Source organism: Pelodiscus sinensis, chromosome 18 (genome assembly GCF_052426305.1).
Source record: "Pelodiscus sinensis isolate ZL-2025 chromosome 18, ASM5242630v1, whole genome shotgun sequence".
NCBI lineage: Eukaryota > Metazoa > Chordata > Testudines > Trionychidae > Pelodiscus > Pelodiscus sinensis.
Genome location: NC_143069.1, coordinates 3,673,599 through 3,694,705, shown reverse-complemented (window position 1 = coordinate 3,694,705; position 21,107 = coordinate 3,673,599). Strand labels below are relative to the sequence as shown.

Genomic DNA, 21,107 nt, shown 5'->3' with positions numbered 1-21,107 from the left:
AAGGGAGGGGGCTGAGGGGAGCCGAGGGGAGAGGCTGAGGGAGGGTCGGGGGGCTCAGGGGAATGGGGTCCAAACCCAGCAAGGGAACTGGAGAGAGAAAAGACTCAAAAACGGGGCGACAGCTGACACCTCCACTGGCTTCACCCCCTTAGACCCCCCCCCCCACACACACACGCAGCTCCTCCTCCTAGTTGCTCCTGGTGGGTGGGCGGAGACTCCAGTTATTCCTCACTCAGCCGGAGGGGTGTCCCTAAGGCATCTCCGGCCACTCCCGCCCCCCCGCATCCCCCCCGGCCCTGCCTCTCCCATCCGGCCCTGAATTCTCAGAGCCGGGGAAGGGGGAGAAATCCGCCAATCAGCATCTGCTCTGAGCCCCCTCCCCCTCCAATTCAGTCCGGCCCCCTGGGGCAGCCCCGAATAGGGGCAGGGGGGAGGGGAAATCTGAGCCGCCCTGCGGGACTGTGATGGGGGGGGGGCGCTCAGCTGGGAGGTTAAGGGGGGCCGAGAGTCCGGAGGGGGCACAGCGCAGGGGCTAAAGGGGGGGCAGAGGGCGGGGCTGATGAGGGCGGGGGCACAGTGTCAGGTGTGGGGCGGGGCGGGAGCGCAGTGGCAGGTAAGGGGAGGAGGCCTGAGGGGGGGCAAGGGAGCTGCGGGGGAAGCTGGCTAAAGAGGGGCATAAGGGGGCGGGGTCAGAGGAGGGGTAGGGCGGGCTGCGGGGGTGGGGGTGGGGGCGGGCCGCAGAGGGGCTTAGGGGGCGGGGCTCTCTGCGATGTCTCTCCTGCGCGGCCGAGATGATGCAGGCGAGAGGCGGTTGCCATGGGAACGGGAGGCAGGGAGGGACCGCGAGGGAGGGAGGCGCGGGGCGGGGCGGGGGGCAGCGGCCGGCGGGGCCGGGCCGGGCCGGGAGCGGGCATGGCCGAGCGGGCTCCGGGCTGCCCGGGTCTTTACGACACGGCCACGTTGCTCCAATTCTGCACCGGTGAGTTAGCGCGATCCGTGACCGGGCTGCCCCCCCCCCCCCCCCCGGATCCCTCCAGCCGTGCCCGGGGCTGCCCCCCCGGATCCCTCCAGTCGTGTCCGGGGCTTCCCCTGCATCTCCCCCCAGCCGTGTCCGGGGCTCCCCCTGCATCTCCCCCCAGCCGTGTCCGGGGCTGCCCCCCTGCATCTCCCCCCAGCCGTGCCCGGGGCTCCCCCTGCATCTCCACCCAGCCGTGCCCGGGGCTGCCCCCTGCATCTCCCCCCAGCCGTGTCCGGGGCTGCCCCCCTGCATCTCCCCCCAGCCGTTGGCTTGGTTGCCCCCTGCATCCCCTCCCCAGCCGTGCCCAGGGCTGCCCCCCCCCCCCCCGGGGCCCCCCCTCCCCCCAGCCGTGCCCGGGGCTCCCCCTGCATCTCCCCCCAGCCGTTGGCTTGGTTGCCCCCTGCATCCCCTCCCCAGCCGTGCCCAGGGCTGTTCCCCCCCCCCCCGCATCCCCTCCCCAGCTGTGCCTGGGGCTGCCCCCTCTCGCTCCAGCAGCCACACCCGGGGCCCTGTGGCTGGCCCGCATAGCACAGCCAGGTGCTCTGGGGGGCCGGTGTCCCCCTGCGCCTGGGGTCATGTGGGGTCGTGGAGCAGGCAGGCTCACGGGTACGAGGAGACCGAAAGGCACTTGGGCAGGATTCGCCCTCGGGCTGGCTGCAGCCGTGGGCAAAGAGCGGGGGCAGGAGACAGGGGCTGCCCTGCTGGTGCCTCTCTCTCCCCACCCACAGCCCCCCTGCTGTGGCAGCCCAGCCCCACATCTCGGGGGGCTCAGCCAGGAGTCACCAAACTCCGTGGGCGAGGCCCTTTGCCAGTCTCTGCCCACAGCTCTGCAGATCGCAGCGGTCCCTTTCCCCGGCAGGACACGGGGCCCGCGTCCAAGCAGCCTGGACGACCCATCTGGCCCTGGCGCGTTGGCGCGGTCCCCTCCGTGCCCGCCCGTCAGGTGCTGCCGGGAAAGAGTCGATGCTGGGCAGGGCCGGCCATCCACTAGATTCCCTGGTTCCCCCCCAGAGCCGGTTCCTGGGATCCCAGGAATCCTGCCCATTTGTACGCCTGGCGGGCAAAGCACAGGGTGGAGCATGTGCCACCTGGCCCCTCCCCAGATGCCACTGTGAGCAGCGTAGTACAGTCCCTCCGCCCATGTGGGACTTTTTCCAGCTTACATCATTGCAAAGCCCTTGCTCAGGGGATCCTCCGCTTGGCATGGAGATGCAGCCACCTCTGGGGTGGAGCATGGGACTGTTTATTCAGGGACTCCCCCCGCCAGGGTTGAGATGCAGCCTCCTCGAAGGTGTGGCAGGGGGGTGGGCACTGAGCTGCAGCTGCCTGCATGGAGGGGGGGGGGAGGAAGGGCACCTGGGAGGGCGCTGTTTCTGGGGTGGGGCGCAGAAGCTGTTTAACAGCCCCCCTCATGACAGGGCAGGGTGGGATGTGCAGAAGGGGCCTGTGAGCGAGGGGAGCGGTGGGCACAAGGAGCTGGAATGTTTTGAGGATCCTGGGGCAAAATCCTTAGTGATGTCTCCCGGCATCTTCTGATCCCTGGAGCACCCAGGCCCTCCTCTGGACTCGTGCTGCGGAAGAGGGGCTCTCCTCCCATGCCGTGCCCCCCAAGGGTGATGCCCCAGGGGCAAGAGAAAAGGAAGGGGAATCTGAGGGTGGGGCAAAGAGGAGAGGGGCGAGGCAGGACCATTTTTAGCTCCGGTGCCCGGGGCAGCTGTGCCCCATTCCCGCTGCCGGGAACCAGCCGCGCCTTCCCGGAGTGCCTGGCACCCTCTCCCCTGGTGCCACTGCCGCCTGATCTCCTCCACCCCATCCTCCACCATCCCAGCCCCTCCCTGGGCTTCCTGCCCCCTCTGCCCGGGCTGCCCCGCAGCGCCAGGCCCCCGCCTCGTCCCCACACGGGGCAGCGCCACGGTGCGGCCCCCCCCAGCTCTGTGGTGGGCGGGCGGGTCCCCAGGGAGCGGTGCCAGGCGGAGAGGAGTGAGCGGCTGCCATTGGGCCGCCGGCCGGGCTGCTGCAGGGAGGGCGGGCCGAGGAGTGAAATACGATTGCAGAGGAGAGAGGCAGGGACGGAGGAGCCACCACTGCAGAGGCCGGCAGCAGGGCAAGGGGGGGGCCACGCAGGCCGGGCACAGGGCCCCCGGCGCGACAGGTGGGTGCCAGAACCGGGCTGCCGCTGGGTCTGCAGAGAGCGGCAGGGGAGCTCCCAGGGATGGGGGCCTGGGAGGCAGCATCTCTAGGAGATGGGGGGGTGCCAGGGTCCAGCAGGGTGGGGGGCAGTGGCTAGGGGGCACTGCCGGGCGGGGAAGCAGGGGTTGGTTCTGGCTCTGGGGGTACCCGTAAAGTTCTGCAGAGCCTGACCTTGCAGAGGGCTGGCCTGGCCTGCAGCCAGGCTGGGAGGCACCAGAGACCCCCCACTCTGTCCCATGCTTTCTTGGGCTGCATTGCCCAGATCTGTTCCCCACTGAGACAGGAAGGAAATGCCCCCCCCCCCACCATCCAGCACAGGCTGCTGCAGGGGCGGGGGGGACGACCATTGGTCCTAACCCATCTGCCCCCCATGCTCTGGGGGTGCCACCGCCAGGGGCCAAAGCCGCTGCAGGGGGGCATCGCGAGAACCTGGCTGCCCAAGCTTGGGGAGGGCTCAGCGTCTGTTTTCTCTGGTCAGCCAGGCCAGCAGCCCCTGCAATATTCCCACCCCGGGGGACAAGCCAGAATTGGGACCCTGATTGAGGGGGAGGGTGGCGGCTTAGGGACGGGCACAGCCGGTGCGGGAGGGGGCACTTGGGGATGGGCATGGAAAGTTGGCTGCAGGGGTTACTGGGGGTGGGAATGGCCAGTCAGGGACATTGCCTAGAGATGGGGTGTGTGTGTGTGTGTGTGTGTGTGTGTGTGTGTGTGTGAGATCAGAGCGTGTGTGTGTGTGTGTGTGTGAGATCAGAGCGTGTGTGTGTGAGATCAGAGCGTGTGTGTGTGTGTGTGTGAGAGATCAGAGCGTGTGTGTGTGTGTGTGTGTGTGTGAGAGAGAGATCAGAGCGTGTGTGTGTGTGTGTGTGTGTGTGTGAGAGAGAGATCAGAGCGTGTGTGTGTGTGTGTGTGTGTGTGTGTGTGTGTGAGATCAGAGCGTGTGTGTGTGTGTGTGTGACGGGGTGGGGAACCTAAGGCCCCGGCTTGCCTGGATCCAGCCCCCAAGGCTCGGGGCTCCCCCCACTCCAGCGTTGGGGGCTGGAGCACACAAAACCGACTCGGCTGGGGTGCAGGGAAATGTGGGGAGAGCCTTTCTGCTTCTCAGTGGGGGTTGGGTGTGGGGGGGTTGCTTCTCACTTTTGTGCAGCCCCTGGCTGATTTTTCTGTGGGTCAGTGGCCCCCAACCCAAAAAAGGTTCCCCACCCGGGTGTATGAGCGTGGCTAGTGGAGGGGAGGGATGCATGGGGACGAGCACAGCTGGTCGGGGAGCATTGCTTGGGGACAGGCTTGGCCGGTCGGGGAGGGGGTGTCACTGCAGACGGGGTCGCTCGGGGACAGGCTTGGCCGGTCGGGGGGGGGGGTGTCACTGCAGACGGGGTCGCTCGGGGACAGGCTTGGCCGGTCGGGGGGGGGTCACTGCAGACGGGGTCGCTCGGGGACAGGCTTGGCCGGTCGGGGGGGGGGTGTCACTGCAGACGGGGTCGCTCGGGGACAGGCTTGGCCGGTCGGGGGGGGGGCCGGGGACGGGGGGGGGTGGGGGGGGGGTCACTGCAGACGGGGTCGCTCGGGGACAGGCTTGGCCGGTCGGGGGGGGTCACTGCAGACGGGGTCGCTCGGGGACAGGCTTGGCCGGTCGGGGGGGGTCACTGCAGACGGGGTCGCTCGGGGACAGGCTTGGCCGGTCGGGGGGGGGGGTCACTGCAGACGGGGTCGCTCGGGGACAGGCTTGGCCGCCGGGGGCTCGGGGGGGGGGTCACTGCAGACGGGGTCGCTCAGGGACAGGCTTCGCCGGTCGGGGGGGTCACTGCAGATGGGGTCGCTCAGGGACAGGCTTCGCCGGTCGGGGGGGGTCACTGCAGATGGGGTCGCTCAGGGACAGGCTTGGCCGGTCGGGGGGGGGGTGTCACTGCAGACGGGGTCGCTCGGGGACAGGCATGGTCGGTTGGGGGAGCACTGTGCAAGGACAGACATGACAGGTCGAAGGGGGGGGTTGCTCATGGGCATGGCTGGTCGGGGGGATGTCACTTGGGCACAGGGTGGCATGGTCAATTTCAGCTTACTACCCCCCCCCCCCCATCCTGCAGCATCTGGCCCCTCACTGCTCAGAGGTCCCAGACAGGGTGGGGCTGCTCTCTGCCCGGCCCGTGGGCCCTAGGCCTGGGTCCCCCATGTGGGGCAGGGCCAGCACAGCCTTGGCTGAGCAGCAAGGTTCGGGCAGGTGTAGTGGTTAGTTCTGGCCCTGTGCCAGGTGGGGGAGGGACACAGGGCATCTGCCCCCCCCCCCCATTGGACCAGGTGCTCCAGGGGGAAGGGCTGACTCCAGCTGCTTTCCTTTGATGGGTCCTGGCACATGCAGAATGAGGGAGTCAGTGGATGACCCTGGCCCAGCTCAGCTGGGGAGGGGGATGTAAAGCCCACGGGCTCATACTTAGAAAGGGAAACCGAGGCAGTATAGCCGGTAATGCTGACATAGCCCCTGGCAGCGGGACAGGGGCCCATTCTTCCCTGCCAGCAGGAGGATCTCGCTGGGGATCAGCCCCTGGGAAGGGCAGGGGGCCCAGTCACTCCGCAGTGGGGGGGCTAGATCTGACTTGGATGCCCCACAGATGGTGCCAGTCAGGGTTTTTGGTTCCGAGGACAGGGCTGGGATCCATGGGGCAGCAAGAGGGGAGGCAACTCCTCTGTCTCTCCCCATTTGGGGCCAGGTGGAGGGGACTTAAAGCTTTGGGATGGGGAGGAGATGAATTGCTCATCCAGCCACCGGTAACAGCTGCCAGGGGCCTCACCCCTCTATCTCCCAGTGCATCCCGCACTGCCGAACCCGCTAGTAGACACGAGCGTCTGTAGTGAAATCGCTATTGGCAACCGCTCGCCTGTCGTCAGTAGGGTTCAGAGTTAACACACATTGAACTGTCATTCCAGGCTCTCTGCAGCCTGGAGCCGAGGCTGCTACAGGGTGCAACATCCCCTTTGCAGGCAGGGGCAGGACTGGGGAGTAGGTGTTTCCCTCACACAGATCTGAAATTCTGACTGAGAACCGAGCGTCTGAGCTAAGGAAATAGGTGCCTTCCTCTGGGCTGAGCCCCGTCTCCTGCTTTCTCAGTGCGCTTTGTGTGCTGCCCAGCCCTCCGGGTCTGTCTGTCCAACCCTGCAATGTCCGTGGTCATCAGGGGGGCTCCCCGCACCCCTCTGCAGCACCGACCCCCATCTCCCTCTCTCCCCAGGCGTGCTGGTGTCCCAGGCCTCACCCGGCCTGGCGCAGCTTCCAGCTCTTCCTGCTGGGACTGTCGCATGCTCACCTCGAGCCATCAGGGGGTGCTGACACTGCTGCACCCATGGGGGCAGCTGGGATCCGGCTGTGCCCGTTGATGGGCTGTGACAGCAGAGCTATGGGGGAGGGTGTCTGGTGCCCGTCTATGCTGGGACCGGCCATTAGCTCCTCTGCCCCATGCCCTGGGGCAGGACAGACTCAGAAATGTGCGGCTGGAGGAGCCTTGCCCTGACAATCCCTCCTCAGCCCTGAGTTGCTGCCTTCTGCCCTGGCAGAGCCATAGGATGGTTCAGGGCGGCCACCCCAGCCTTCGCACTTTGGGGGCCTGCAGGGGGCATCCTCCCAGAGAGGCAGGGGGCGGGGCTTGGGGAAGGGGTGGGGCTTGTGATGTGGGAGGTTGCCCTGTGTCTGGGCCTCCAGACCCCATGCCCCCCTCGGGGTGGCCCTGGTTTCTGGCAGTGGGGGCAGAGTATAGGCCAGCTGCCAGAGCAGGGCTGTCTGGGAGGCCGGACTCCTGGGTTCTAGCCACTGCTCTAGGGAGGCAGTGGGGTCTAGTGGTTAGAACAGAGAGTCTGGGATTCAGGACTCCTGTGTTCTCTGCCTGGCTCCGGGAGGGGAATGGGGTTCAGAAGTGTAGAGGCAGGAAGGCTTGAAGTCAGGACTCCGGGGCTCTGTCCCCAGCTCTGGGGAGGGAGTGGGGCCTAGTGGTTAGAGACAGCACCGCTAAGGCAAAGCCGCAGAGACGTTGGCCTGCTGAATTCGGGGCTCGGTCCCCAGCTTTGCCTACTACGACCCTGGCTAGCCTCTCGGCTGTCTTGGCCGTACAGGAGGGAATGCTGGGGAGGATGGGGGGGCGGGGTCTCAGGTGCTACAGGTGGGCAGTGCGTAGAATATGAGGAGCTGGCCTCAGAGATGCCAGACTGGCAGCTCCCTTGCACCCAGAACCGTGCGACAGGCTGGGGTGCGGGGTGGCCTGTCTCTCCTGGACTCCTGGGTCCCAGCTCTGAGCCAGCTGCTCGTCTCACCCCTCCCCCACTTCTAGGTCACTGGTGATGATGGTATGGGGGGTAGGGATCTGGGGCTGCGCCCTTCGTTGGGGGCAGCGGGAGGGGCCCGGATCCCCACGGCTCACCAGTCCCTCCGCTTGCCCCCCCCCAGATGATAACCTGTCGGGCATCAGCGGGATGGAGGTGGACGACCGCATCTCGTACCTGGAGCAGCGGCTGCAGCTGCAGGAGGACGAGATCCAGGTGCTGAAGGCGGCTCTGGCCGACGTGCTGCGCCGCCTGAGCGCCTGTGAAGAGAACGGACTCAGCCTGCAGAGGAAGGGGCCGGCGAAAGGTACCCGGGCTGCCGGGCTCCTCCCCCGGGGCTGCTCAGCCCACACCCCGGGTGCTCGCCCCTCCCCCGTCCCCTTTCGGCTGAACCTCCGCTCAGCACCATCTGCACCTGCTCCCAGCAAGAGGGGGGCAACCCCCCCCAGGCAGGGTCCTGAGCCGGTCCAGTGCCCACCCCCCCACGTGGCAGCCACCCGCCTCCTTCCCTATCAGCAGCTCCGAAAGGAGCCACCCCCAAAGCCAGGTTGGCCTCGTGCCCCGGGCAGGAGCCTTGAGCCGTGGGGGGAAGGGCTGAGCTCCATGGAGCCCCCCAACTCTGAGATCCACATCTGGGCACTCCCCCCCCCCCAGGATCCCAGGGCCCAGCTGTGACCCCACCTGCTCTGGAAGGAAGGAAGCACTTGTCCCGCCCTTGCTCCCCACCATGGGGCACGGAGCCAGCGCCCTGGGACTGAGGGGCATGGGGGTTGTGGGGAGCCCATCACCAGCAGGGAGCCGAGCCGCCTCCTGGGGAGACCCGCCCCTCCCCCCCCAGACTGGGAAGAACTCCCCAGCCGCTGGGGGGCTGCGGCTCTGAGCAGCGACTCCTCCTCCCTCTCTCCCCACCCCCGCAGTCTGCCAGCTGCTCAAGGGGCTGCCCTCCAAGCCCACCCTCAGCAACGGGATCCTCCCGCAGAAGAGACCCGGGGGCTACTCCACCTCCCCGTCGTCCCCCAAGAGAGAGCCGGCCCACGGCGCCGCCAGGAGGTAGGCGCTGGGGGGTGGGGCCTGAGACGCAGGCCGGTGGCTACGGCAGGGGTCACGTTCCTCTCCTGGGCTGGGAGGCCTTTTGGGACGCTGGGAGGGGCAAGGAATCTTCCGTGTCGCGGCTGCATGGGGCCTGGCCCTTGGGGAGAGGAGCTGCCTACAGCCCCAGAGACTGGGTATGGCTTGGGGGCGGGGCTAAAGGTGGCAGTACAGCCTGGGGGGCGGGGCTTAGAGCAGCAATACGGTCTGGGGGCGGGGCTTAAGGCAGCAATACAGTCTGGGGCAGGGCTTAGGGCTGCAATACAGTCTGGGGCGGGGCTTAGGGCTGCAATACGGTCTGGGGCGGGGCTTAGGGCGGCAATACGGTCTGGGGCGGGGCTTAGGGAGGCAATATGGTCTGGGGGCGGGGCTAAGGGGGGCAGTACCATCTGGGGGCAGGGATAGGGGCAGCAGTATGGCCTGGGGGCAGAGTTAGGGGCTTGCACTTCAGCCTGAGCTACAGCAGAAGAGATTGCAGTATGGTCTAGTGGGTGGGGCTACAGGGCTGCAGTACAACATGGGGCAGGGCTAAGTGATGGCAGCACCGCCTCGTGGGCGGGGCCTGGGGCTGCAACACAACCTCGTGGGCGGGGCCAGAGGCTGCAGCGTAGCTCCTGGGGCCTGGACGCTGGGAGCATCCAATAGCTGTGGTGGGACGGTGCCATCCGCAGGTCGCCTGCCCCTCCCGACCTATCCCACGTCGCTTCCCTGCGAGTGGCAGCAGTGGGGCCGGCCCAGCCACTAGCCACCCTAGAACTGCCCCCAGCAGCTCCTGGCACCCTGGCATCCCGAGAGCAGCGCTGCAGCCAGCAGGGGGCGCCAACCCCAGCAGGTATCCACCTGCCCTGCTCCCAGAGAGCTGGAGGACGCAGAGAGGCCAGGGCCAGTGTTTCCAGGGTTGTCCCCGCTACCCGTCCCCCGGCACTGTGAGGGGGTGGCAGCCGGGGCCAGTCTGTGTGCTGGGGATCTCTACTCGAGCAGGCAGCGCCAGGCTGCAGAGCCTGAGGACGAGGCAGGGCGTGCTGAGCGTGGATCAGGGTGTGGGATGCTGGGTGTAGCTGGCACAGAGGTGGGGTCTGTGCCAATACCATGCCTGGGGGGCCTGGCGGGTGTGTATCTGCTGGGGCACTGGGGCTGTCTGTCCGGTCCGTGTTGGGGGCAGGTTGCTGTGTGGTGTGGTGGTCGTGTGTAGCTGCGGGGGGGGGGGGGATCTCCGTCTGTCAACGCTGATGTGCTTGCGCACCGTGTGCCCGGGGCCCCGCGTTGCTGCGGCATGGCTTCCGTCGCACGCCCCCGGTGCCGGCCGCTGCTAGCTCACGTCCTGCCTCACGCCGCCTGCTCCGCTGCTGCACCCCACTGCGGGGGGGAGGGGGGGCCTCACAACAGAACCTGTCTGGGGGCGACACGTTCACATCTGTAATGGGGCTGGGGGTGCACCAAGAAATGAAATACCCAGGCAAACCCAGCCTGGCCCTCTGCGCAGCCCCCCAACCAAGGGGTCCTGCCCTACTCACTCCCAGCGGCCTCCCCCTCACAAATCCACTTCCCCTTGCTCCCTCCTCCCCGTGCTTCTTGTGCGCTCAGCCCTGCACTGTCCAGCTGGCTACCCCCACGCCCTGGCTGGCCCCCTTCCGGCTGGCTCATGCTGTCTCTCCTGCAGCGGGCCCAGGTGCCCCTCCCTGGAGCGGCCGGCCGCGCTCAGACGCGACAGTTTCAGAGAGCAGAGGAGCCGCACCACCTCGTCCAGCAGCTCCTGCAGCGGGAAGCGCGAAGGGTACGTGTCTCAGACCCCACCCTTCCTCCTGCACCCCCGCCCCGCTCAACCGGCTCCTGCGCTGAACCCTGCTACGCAGCCAGCCCGGCAGCTTCCTTGCTCTCAGCAGGGGTGCACTCGCGCCAAGATGCTGCCATGGGGCAACAGACCGTCTGGGGGACCGAACCTGCCACCTCCGGATGTGTTGGGAGGAGGCTCTGCTGCCGGAGCTGCAGGATCCGGTCTCAGCATGGCCATAGAGGATTGGAGCCACTAGAGGGCGCCGAGACATGCTGCATTGGCTACAACAGCCCTGGATGCCCAGACATCCAGCCCTTTGAGACAGCCCCCCCCCCGCCCCTCCCTCCCTCCCTCCCTCCCTCCCTCCCCTCCACCCATAGGCCCCCTGGCCCTCCCCTCCCATCCCCATCCCCATCCCCATCCCTGCAAGGGGTCCAAGGGCAAGTGGGTGGCTCAGTCCAGCCGGCAGCGTGACGCGCCCTCGCCCCCCGGGGACCTGAGCCCCCCCCCACCGGTGCAGGTGGAAGGGGTGCTGGGCAGGACAGGCAGCCAGCTGGTCACCGTGGGGCACCCATGCTGTCCAGCAATGCTGGGACTGGTCAGAGGAGAGACCCAGGGGGCTGGAGGGTGGGCTGGGCTGGGCTGAGGGGTGTTCAGTGGGTTGGGGGCCCAGCCATGGGGCAGCTTAAGGCTGAGGCCCCAGGGAGATCAGCACTGGAAGTGTCTGGGGAGGACGTGGCGGGGGGGGGGGTTGGCACAAGAGGGTTTCTGGGAGGTGTGATGCAAAGATCAGGGGGTTGGAGCCAGTTTGGGGGTGACTTGGGGGCCTGACCCTGGGTGGTGGGGGGCCTGGCCCTACAGGAGCGACAGGGAGGGGGGGCACTCCAGGGTTGGTGCTATGGGTCTGGGGGTGACTCTGGGAGGGGGGCCTGGCACTGTGGGAGGGGCATGGCAATGGGAGGCTGAGAAACTTGGGGGGCAGGGGCTGGTGCTGGGCACCTCTGGAAGAGGCTCAGGATTCCCTGGGGAGCAGAGAGCTGGCACTAGAGAGCTAATGCCAGGGTGACTCAGGCCAGCACTGGGGTGACCTTGTGTGTGGGGATCCGTACGTATCTGGGGGTGACTCTGGCCAGCACTGGGGGGGCTGGCTCTGGGGTGACCGGGAGTGTGGGGGTAGTTGGGAGTGACTCTGGCCCACTGTGGGGTGACCTGGAGTGTGGGGATGGGGCTCTGGGGGGTCGCTGGGGGTGACTGGGAGTGCAGGGATCAGGCTCTGGGGGGTCACTGTGGGGTGACTGGGAGTGCGGGGATCGGGCTCTGGGGGGTCGCTGGGGGTGACTGGGAGTGCGGGGATCGGGCTCTGGGGGGTCGCTGGGGGTGACTGGGAGTGTGGGGATCGGGCTCTGGGGGGTCGCTGGGGGTGACTGGGAGTGCAGGGATCGGGCTCTGGGGGGTCACTGTGGGGTGACTGGGAGTGCAGGGATCGGGCTCTGGGGGGTCGCTGGGGGTGACTGGGAGTGCGGGGATCGGGCTCTGGGGGGTCGCTGGGGGTGACTGGGAGTGTGGGGATGGGGCTCTGGGGGGTCGCTGGGGGTGACTGGGAGTGTGGGGATGGGGCTCTGGGGGGTCACTGGGGGTGACTGGGAGTGCGGGGATCGGGCTCTGGGGGGTCCTGTGGGGTGACTGGGAGTGCGGGGATCGGGCTCTGGGGGGTCGCTGGGGGTGACTGGGAGTGCGGGGATCGGGCTCTGGGGGGTCGCTGGGGGTGACTGGGAGTGCGGGGATCGGGCTCTGGGGGGTCGCTGGGGGTGACTGGGAGTGCAGGGATCGGGCTCTGGGGGGTCGCTGGGGGTGACTGGGAGTGCGGGGATCGGGCTCTGGGGGGTCGCTGGGGGTGACTGGGAGTGCGGGGATCGGGCTCTGGGGGGTCGCTGGGGGTGACTGGGAGTGCGGGGATGGGGCTCTGGGGGGTTGCTGGGGGTGACTGGGAGTGCGGGGATCGGGCTCTGGGGGGTCGCTGGGGGTGACTGGGAGTGCGGGGATCGGGCTCTGGGGGGTCGCTGGGGGTGACTGGGAGTGCGGGGATCGGGCTCTGGGGGGTCGCTGGGGGTGACTGGGAGTGTGGGGATGGGGCTCTGGGGGGTCGCTGGGGGTGACTGGGAGTGTGGGGATGGGGCTCTGGGGGGTCACTGGGGGTGACTGGGAGTGCGGGGATCGGGCTCTGGGGGGTCGCTGGGGGTGACTGGGAGTGTGGGGATGGGGCTCTGGGGGGTCACTGTGGGGTGACTGGGAGTGCGGGGATCGGGCTCTGGGGGGTCACTGGGGGTGACTGGGAGTGCGGGGATCGGGCTCTGGGGGGTCACTGGGGGTGACTGGGAGTGTGGGGATCGGGCTCTGGGGGGTCACTGGGGGTGACTGGGAGTGCGGGGATCGGGCTCTGGGGGGGCCTGGTAGGGCTGGGGTGACACGGGGAGCAGGGGTCCGAAAACTGGGCATGACTCAGGATGTGGGGGACCAGCGCTGAGGCTGGGGCTGGCTTCCGGGGGGGGGGTCTGGCACTGGGGGCGACTCGGGGTCCAGGTGCGGTGCGGGGCCAGGCCCGAGGGGCGGGGTGACTTGGGGCCCGGGGGCTGGGGGTGAAGGGGAAGGACTCGGGGTTCTGGCGCGGAGGGAGACCCGGGACCTGGGGGGGGGGGCAGGGTCTTCGGGGCTCGCCCCGCCCGCGGAGCCGGCCGGGGGGAGGGATCGGGCCGCGGCTTCCCTGCCAGCCGGGGGTGGAGCCGGACTCGGCCCGTCCGGGAAGCGCCTTGCCCGGCCCCACAGCTCCGCCCTCAGCCCGGGACCCCAGCGCAGCGCAGCAGGCACCATGCGGAGGGCAGGGGCTGCGGCCAGCCCCAGGTAACCCCCCGCCCCACCCCGCTTCCTGGGTCGGATCCGGTTGCAGCGGGGCGGGCCCCAGTGCGCCTTGCCTGAGACTGCCGGGGTCGGGGTGGGGCAGGGGCCCAGGGGAAGTGGGGCAGGCTGGCGCAGCAGGTGGGGCGGGGGGGGGGGGGGGGGGGGCTGCGGGGCAGGCCGGTGCAGGGGGATGGGGATAGACTAGTGACTGGGGGAGGGGCAGGCTGGAGCCTTGGGGTTGCTTGGCACAGTCAGGCTCGGAGGGGGGGGGGAGAAGAGGGACAATGGGGCAGGCTGGTGCAGTGGGGAGGGATTGTGGGGCTGCGGGGGGGGGGGCAGGCTGGTTCAGTGGGGAGGAATTGTGGGGCTGGGTGGGAGGGAGGTGCAGGCTGGTGCAGTGGGGAGGAATTGGGGGAAGAGCAGGCTGGTGCAGTGGGGAGGGATTGTGGGGCTGGGTGGGGGGGAGGTGCAGGCTGGTGCAGTGGGGAGGAATTGGGGGAAGAGCAGGCTGGTGCAGTGGGGAGGGATTGTGGGGCTGCGTGGGGGGAGGGGCAGGCTGGTGCAGTGGGGAGGGATTGTGGGGCTGCGTGGGGGAGGGGCAGGCTGGTGCAGTGGGGAGGGATTGTGGGGCTGCGTGGGGGGGAGGGGCAGGCTGGTGCAGTGGGGAGGGATTGTGGGGCTGCGTGGGGGAGGGGCAGGCTGGTGCAGTGGGGAGGGATTGTGGGGCTGCGTGGGGGAGGGGCAGGCTGGTGCAGTGGGGAGGGATTGTGGGGCTGCGTGGGGGAGGGGCAGGCTGGTGCAGTGGGGAGGGATTGTGGGGCTGCGTGGGGGGGAGGGGCAGGCTGGTGCAGTGGGGAGGGATTGTGGGGCTGCGTGGGGGAGGGGCAGGCTGGTGCAGTGGGGAGGGATTGTGGGGCTGCGGGGGGGGGAGGGACAGGCTGGTGCAGTGGGGAGGGATTGTGGGGGGGAGGGGCAGGCTGGTGCAGTGGGGAGGGATTGTGGGGCTGCGTGGGGGAGGGGCAGGCTGGTGCAGTGGGGAGGGATTGTGGGGCTGCGTGGGGGAGGGGCAGGCTGGTGCATGGAGGCCTGGCGCCGGCCCCAACTGTGGCACCCTGTGTGGGGTGGAGATAAAAGCGGCAGATGGGCAGGGAGCGGGAGCCGCCCTCTGCTCGGAGCCTTAACCCCTTCCCCGCTGGGAGTTTCCATCCTGGCCCCTGGGGGGATGGGCATGTGACGGAAGAAGGGGGGGCAGGGGTCTGCGGGGGGGGGGACCTCTGGGACAGGCTAGCCAAGTCCCATAGCACGAGGGCCTCCCCACACACACTCACCTTGGCTCCCAGAGGCCGCGGGGAGGTGGCCCAGGGAATGAGCTGTGTTTCGGGGTCCCCTGAGCCCCAGCTCGGCTGGCCCCAAGTGCAGAGGACATGGCTCAGGCCGGGGACAGGGACGCTGCTCCCTGCTGGTGGGGGAGGCCCGTAATCTCTCTGTCTCTCACCTGCAGCAAACCCAAGGAGGCCACCTTTAGCGCTGGTGAGTAGATGCCCCCGCCCCATGACCCATTGGGTAAAGCCTGGGCAGAGCGAGGTGGGAGGGGGGGAGTTGGGGGGCAGCTGGGAGGGGGGCAGGTTGGGGGGCGAGAGCCCTTGATTCTGTGGGGTGGTGGGAACTGGTTGCGGGGCACAGGGGAGGTGGATCTGAGGCCTGGGGTGCCGCGGGGGGACATGGGGGGGGCAGGGGCTCCCGACCCCCACCCCCTGAACCCTGTCCCTGCACAGAGGATGGCTACGTCAAGATGTACCTACGGGGCCGCCCCGTCCCCATGTACGTCCCCGACGCCCTGGTGGCCACCTACAGCCTGGACACCAAACTGGAGCTGCCGCCCAAGAAGCTGAAGCTGGACTGGGTGTATCCAGGAGCCCCGAGCTCAGCTGGGGTCTGACGGTGCCCCCGCCCCCCCAGCCTGGCTGGCTCTGCCCTGCCCCCCAGCCTGGCTGGCTCTGCCCTGCCCCCCAGCCTGGCGGGCGGCTGGGCGGGCCCTAGGGCTGCCTGCCTCTGAAATGAGAAACGTGTGAGCAAAAGATTTTTCATCCCTAGAGCCTTGTTTACACAGAGAGGTTGGACCAGTTACACCAGTATAACCAGGGGCCCTGGGCTTTGTGGTGCCTGCCAGATAGCCCTGGGCGGCAAATGGCTTAAGAACTGGCACCTGACTGGCAGCCAGGACACCTGGTTCTCTTCCCCAGCTCTGGGAGGGGAATGGGGTCTAGTGGTTAGAGCGAGGGGGGAGGGGGACTGGGTTCTCTCCCCAGCTCTGGGAGGGGAGTGGGGTCTAGTGGTTAGAGCGAGGGGGGAGGGGGACTGGGTTCTCTCCCCAGCTCTGGGAGGGGAGTGGGGTCTAGTGGTTAGAGCGAGGGGGGGAGGGGGACTGGGTTCTCTCCCCAGCTCTGGGAGGGGAGTGGGGTCTAGTGGTTAGAGCGAGGGGGGGAGGAGGACTGGGTTCTCTCCCCAGCTCTGGGAGGGGAGTGGAGTCTAGTGGTTAGAGCGAGGGGGGGAGGGGAACTGGGTTCTCTCCCCAGCTCTGGGAGGGGAGTGGGGTCTAGTGGTTAGAGCGAGGGGGGGGAGGGGGACTGGGTTCTCTCCCCAGCTCTGGGAGGGGAGTGGGTTCTAGTGGTTAGAGCAGGACTGGGAGCTAGGACTCCAGATTTTCTTCCCAGCTCTGGGAAGGGAGTGGAGTTTAGTGGTTAGAGCGGGGGGGGGGGGGGCTGGGAGCCAGGACTCCTGGGTTCTCTCCCCAGCTCTGGGAGGGGTGTGGGGTCTGGCGCATTGGCTGGGAGCCAGGACCCCTAAGTGACTGGGAAGGGGGCAGGTTACATCCCTTGGTGCCTCAGTTTCCACCTCTCCTAGAGTTGGGGCTGCAGGGTTACTGGCAGCAGACCAGTGATCCCTGGGGCACTGGGTGGGAACGGGGAGCCGCCTTGCCCTCTTTTCCTTGACCCGTCGCCCCCAGCTACGGGTACCGGGGCCGCGACTGCCGGGCCAACCTCTTCCTGCTGCCCACGGGGGAGATCGTGTATTTCGTGGCGGCCGTGGCCGTGCTGTACAGCGTGGAGGAGCAGCGCCAGCGGCACTACCTGGGCCACAATGACGACATCAAGTGGTGAGGGGGGCGGGGGGCATGGCGAGCCGGACCGTGGAGATGCCCAGCGCCCCCCCGGGTGTGGGGGGGCATGTCTCAGGGTGGATACAGCAGCACATGGGTCTGCCCTGCATGGGAGCCAGCGCCCCCTAGAGGGGAAAGGTCCCATTCCTGTCTCCCCCCCCCCCCCCCCCCCAGGGATGGCAAGTGAAGGGGAAAGGGGAGAGCTGGGCTTCAAACCCGCCCCCCCCCCGGCTTGCCTTGCCCCCAAATGTGGGGCCTGAACTTGCCCCTCTCTCCCCTAGCCTGGCCGTGCACCCCGACATGGTAACCATAGCAACGGGGCAGGTGGCTGGGACATCCAAGGAAGGCAAGGTGAGGAGATGGGGGGGCCCCTTGGGCCTGCAGGGCTCTATGGCGGGCTGGGGGGGGGCAGGAAATGCCAGCCCTGGGGGTGGGTCTGGGGGGTGTCAGTGGCAAAGGGGGAAACCCCAGGCTGTCTGGGGGGAGGGGGGCTGGAGGGGGGAAGGGTTGATCCAGGGGCCCTGCCAGTGGCTGCTGGGGGTATTTAGTCCCACCCCCGCTGAGCGGAGGGCAGGGCTAGGCCTGGCTGATGGGGTCCCCCCACCCTGGCTTCTCCTGCAGCCGCTGCTGCCCCACGTGCGGGTCTGGGACTCGGTCAGCCTGAACACGCTGCACGTGCTGGGCCTGGGGGCCTTCGACCGAGCCGTGAGCTGCGTGGGATTCTCCAAGTCGGTAAGCCACGGGCCCTTAGCTCCGCCCTCCCGGCCCGTTCCCTCCCCCGGCTCCGCCCCCTTTCCTGTTATCTGCCCTCCTGCTGCGCCGTCACCTCAGCCGTGCACCTGCACCTCAGCTCTGCCCCCTTGGAGCCCCCAACCCTTTGGGCCCCTCACCACCCTTCCCCACCTTGGGGTGCGTGTGCTAGAGGATTTAGGGGGCCGGAGGTTCTGGGGTGCAAGGTGAAGCGAGGGGCTGGGGCATTCTGGGATGCAAGAAGGAGGGCTGGAGGGGCTCTCTTCTGCCTCTCAGCTGTGGGGTGGAGGGCAGCTGGCACTGGGCCCTTCCCTGGGGGAGTCTCCTGGCTTCGGGGTCCCAGTGGGACACAAGGAGTGATCGCCGTGCAGTGCAATGGGGGGGATTCCCCCGCCCCAGTGATCCAGCCCTTCCCCCGCCTTCGAAGGAGGGGCAAGGAGCTAATGTCCCAACTGTACTGCCCCCACCCTGGCAGGGGAGAGGGTTGGGGTACTGGGAGTGATGGGCCAGGAAAATGGGGGAAAGGCTGGTGAGTGGGGGGCCAGTGCTGAGGGGGGCCTGTGGTGGGGCGGTGTGCACAGGGGGCAGGTCAGTAGATGGTGTCAGCAGCTGGGGACATCTGTACAATGGGGGGTGTCCCCCAGTGTGCCCCACTCCCCTCTGTATAATGGGGGTGCCCCCCTGAGCCCCACTCCCCTCTGTACAGTGGGGGGTCCCCCCCTGTGAGCCCCACTCCCCTCTGTATAATGGGGGGTGCCCCTCTCTGAGCCCCAGTCCCCTCCATACAATGGGGGTGCCCCCCTGAGCCCCACTCCCCTCTGTACAATGGGGGGTGCCCCCCTGTGAGCCCCACTCCCCTCTGTATAATGGGGGGTGCCCCTCTCTGAGCCCCAGTCCCCTCCATACAATGGGGGTGACCCCCTGAGCCCCACTCCCCTCTTTACAGTGGGGGGTGCCCCCCTGTGAGCCCCACTCCCCTCTGTACAATGGGGGTGCCTCCTCTGAGCCCCACTCCCCTCTGTACAATGGGGGGTGCCCCCCTCTGAGCCCCACTCCCCTCCGTACAATAGGGGGTGCCCCCCTGTGAGCCCCACTCCCCTCCGTACAATGGGGGGTGCCCCCTCTGAGCCCCACTCCTCTCCCCAGAACGGCGGGGGGCTGCTGTGCGCCGTGGACGACTCCAACGAGCACGTGCTGTCCGTGTGGGACTGGCAGAAGGAGCAGAAGATTGCTGACGTCAAGGTAACCCCCCCCCCCGCCCCGTTATGCCCCCCCCCAACCCCGCCGCCACCCCTTCACGCTCTCCCTCCCCCGCAGTGCTCCAACGAGTCGGTCCTGGCCGCCACCTTCCACCCCACGGAGCCGGCCCTGCTCATCACCTGCGGGAAGTCGCACATCTACTTCTGGAGCCTGGACAAGGGCACCCTGAGCAAGCGGCAGGGCATCTTCGAGGTGGGGGGCAGAGCTGGGATGGGGGGCACTAGGGCTGCGCTGCAGGGAGTCGGGAGGCCTTTGCCCTCCTTTAGGGTCCAGCCATTCAGGCCTGTGCCCTCCAGGTTGGAGGGTGGGGGGTACTGTGGCCTATGCCCCAGGAATGGGGGTTGGGGGAGGGGTCAAGTGCCTGGCCATGGGGACTTGGAGGTCTTGGTCCCAGGCTGGGGGGTGTTTGCCGGGGGGCTGGGTGGGGCAGGTCTCTGGTCCCAGGCTGGGGGGTGTTTGCCGGGGGGCTGGGTGGGGCAGGTCTCTGGTCCCAGGCTGGGGGGTGTTTGCCGGGGGCTGGGTGGGGCAGGTCTCTGGTCCCAGGCTGGGGGGTGTTTGCCGGGGGGCTGGGTGGGACAGGTCTCTGGTCCCAGGCTGGGGGGTGTTGGGGCAGGTGGGGGGGCTGGGTGGGGCAGGTCTCTGGTCCCAGGCTGGGGGGTGTTTGCCGGGGGGCTGGGTGGGGCAGGTCTCTGGTCCCAGGCTGGAGGGTGTTTGCCGGGGGCTGGGTGGGGCAGGTAGGTCTCTGGTCCCAGGCTGGGGGGTGTTTGCGGGGGGCTGGATGGGGCAGGTAGGTCTCTGGTCCCAGGCTGGGGGGTGTTTGTTGGGGGCTGGGTGGGGCAGGTAAGTCTCTGGTCCCAGGCTGGGGGGTGTTTGCCAGGGGCTGGGTGGGGCAGATCTCTGGTCCCAGGCTGGAGGGTGTTTGCCAGGGGCTGGGTGGGGCAGGTAGGTCTCTGGTCCCAGGCTGGGGGGTGTTTGCGGGGGGCTGGATGGGTCAGATCTCTGGTCCCAGGCTGGAGGGTGTTTGCCAGGGGCTGGGTGGGGCAGGTAGGTCTCTGGTCCCAGGCTGGGGGGTGTTTGCCAGGGGCTGGGTGGGGCAGATCTCTGGTCCCAGGCTGGAGGGTGTTTGCCAGGGGCTGGGTGGGGCAGATAGGTCTCTGGTCCCAGGCTGGGGGGTGTTTGCCGGGGGCTGGGTGGGGCAGGTTGAGTGCTTGAGCGCCCTGGGGGGGGCTGGCCGTCGGTGGGCACTGGCACCGCTGCCCCTGCTGCCGTTCCAGTCGCCGCTGAGTTGAGACGTGACCTGCCTGCCTCCATCAGGAGTAACGCACCTGACGGTGGCTGGCGCGTGGGTAGGAATTAGCCGTAGTCACTGTGATCCGCGTTTTGCCGACTTGGCACTTTGTCGGCCAAAAGCAGCCGTCTAGAGGGGGCTCTGTCGAGAAAGAAAGCCTTTGTCGACAGATCCCGTCTGCCTCCTTGGACGGATCCCCCTCTAGGCTGCCGCTTTTTGCCGACAAAGCATTGAGTCGGCAAAACGTGGCAGCCATTTTTATGCAAATGAGGCACGGGATATTTAAACCTCTGCCTCATTTGCAATGTTGACCTGCCTCATCTCCATCCCTCTGCCGATAGAGGGATGCAATCTAGATGTACCCTCTGGTTTTGTATTCACTGGTCGCTTTGCTGTGTTGTACGTGTGTCTGCTGTCCTGGGCTGTTCTATAGTAACTCAGTGTATGTGTGTGTGCCTCAGTTTCCCTGGGGGGCCGGACAGGGGCCCAGAGTCCTGGGCTCCCCTTTCCCCAAGATGGATTGTACTGGCTGCTCCTGGTTCCTGTAACAAGTCTGTGCTACCGTTTCCCTGTGAACCAATAAACCTTCTATTCTTTCTGCCGGCTGAGAATCACATCTGGCTGCAGATGGGGTTTAGGGCCTGGGGACTCCCCCACTCCCGGTGGCAGTCAGGCATTCGGTTCAGTGACTTAGCTCGAGGCCGGTCTGGCAGGTAAATCAGAACGATTCAGGGTCGTGGCAGAAGCCACTGTGAAGCGGTAGGGTCTCAAGAAAAGTCCCTCTTATCCCATGGGCTTCCCCTCTTCCAGCGTCCACATCTGGCACCCAGAATGCTCGGGTGGAAATCTTCCGCCAGCCCGTTGCTCGTGCCTGTAGGCTTTTCCGTCACAAGGGGCCTCGGTCGCTAAAACCTTGGCTCCCGCCCACTCTGAGGTTAAGAACAGGAGCCTGGAACCAGCCCCGGCCATGTCCAGATCCAAGAAGCCGTTCGGATGGGGCTTGACTTCGGAGCCAGGCTGGGATTCCAGCTTCTCCGTGGATCCGGCTTTACCCTCGTATGTTCCACGGTGGCCCAGGGCTGGACAAGCCACCTGCGGATCCACGGAGCGTCTCAGAATCTCCGTCCTGCCCCAGAAGAAAGAGGCCAGATGTGCTCCTCGGGGGCTCGATCGTGGGGTCATCGGCTCTATGAAGGCATCCTTGGTTACGTTCAGCTTCGGTCCCGTGTGATCTGAGATCTAAACCGGAGGACTCGCCTTTGGCAGGGGAGAGCCTGTTTAGGCCAAAAATGAATGAGACACCGGAGAGACGGACTCCGAGGGGTCGCTGTGTTGGTCTGTATCCTTTAAAAAACAAGAAGTCCTGTGGCATCTTAGAGGC

General features: G+C 67.6%; 1 protein-coding gene across 3 annotated transcripts in view; it reads left to right on the top strand.

Annotated features, from left to right (window-relative positions):
- The first annotated feature begins 851 nt into the window (after positions 1–851).
- EML2 (EMAP like 2) overlaps positions 852–21,107 on the top strand; it is a 34,148-nt gene continuing 13,892 nt past the window's right edge. The window contains exons 1-11 of one of the 3 annotated variants that reach the window (XM_075915106.2): positions 852–979; positions 7,635–7,817; positions 8,428–8,560; positions 10,260–10,373; positions 14,770–14,798; positions 15,044–15,173; positions 16,276–16,425; positions 16,710–16,779; positions 17,050–17,160; positions 18,325–18,420; positions 18,496–18,630. In XM_075915106.2, the coding sequence (XP_075771221.2) occupies positions 913–979; positions 7,635–7,817; positions 8,428–8,560; positions 10,260–10,373; positions 14,770–14,798; positions 15,044–15,173; positions 16,276–16,425; positions 16,710–16,779; positions 17,050–17,160; positions 18,325–18,420; positions 18,496–18,630 (1,218 nt within the window). In that variant the 5' untranslated portion in view covers positions 852–912. Of the gene's footprint in view, positions 980–7,634; positions 7,818–8,427; positions 8,561–10,259; positions 10,374–13,141; positions 13,272–14,769; positions 14,799–15,043; positions 15,174–16,275; positions 16,426–16,709; positions 16,780–17,049; positions 17,161–18,324; positions 18,421–18,495; positions 18,631–21,107 lie in introns of those variants that run through there. The other 2 variants (XM_089769918.1, XM_075915107.2) reach the window with 2 other exon arrangements.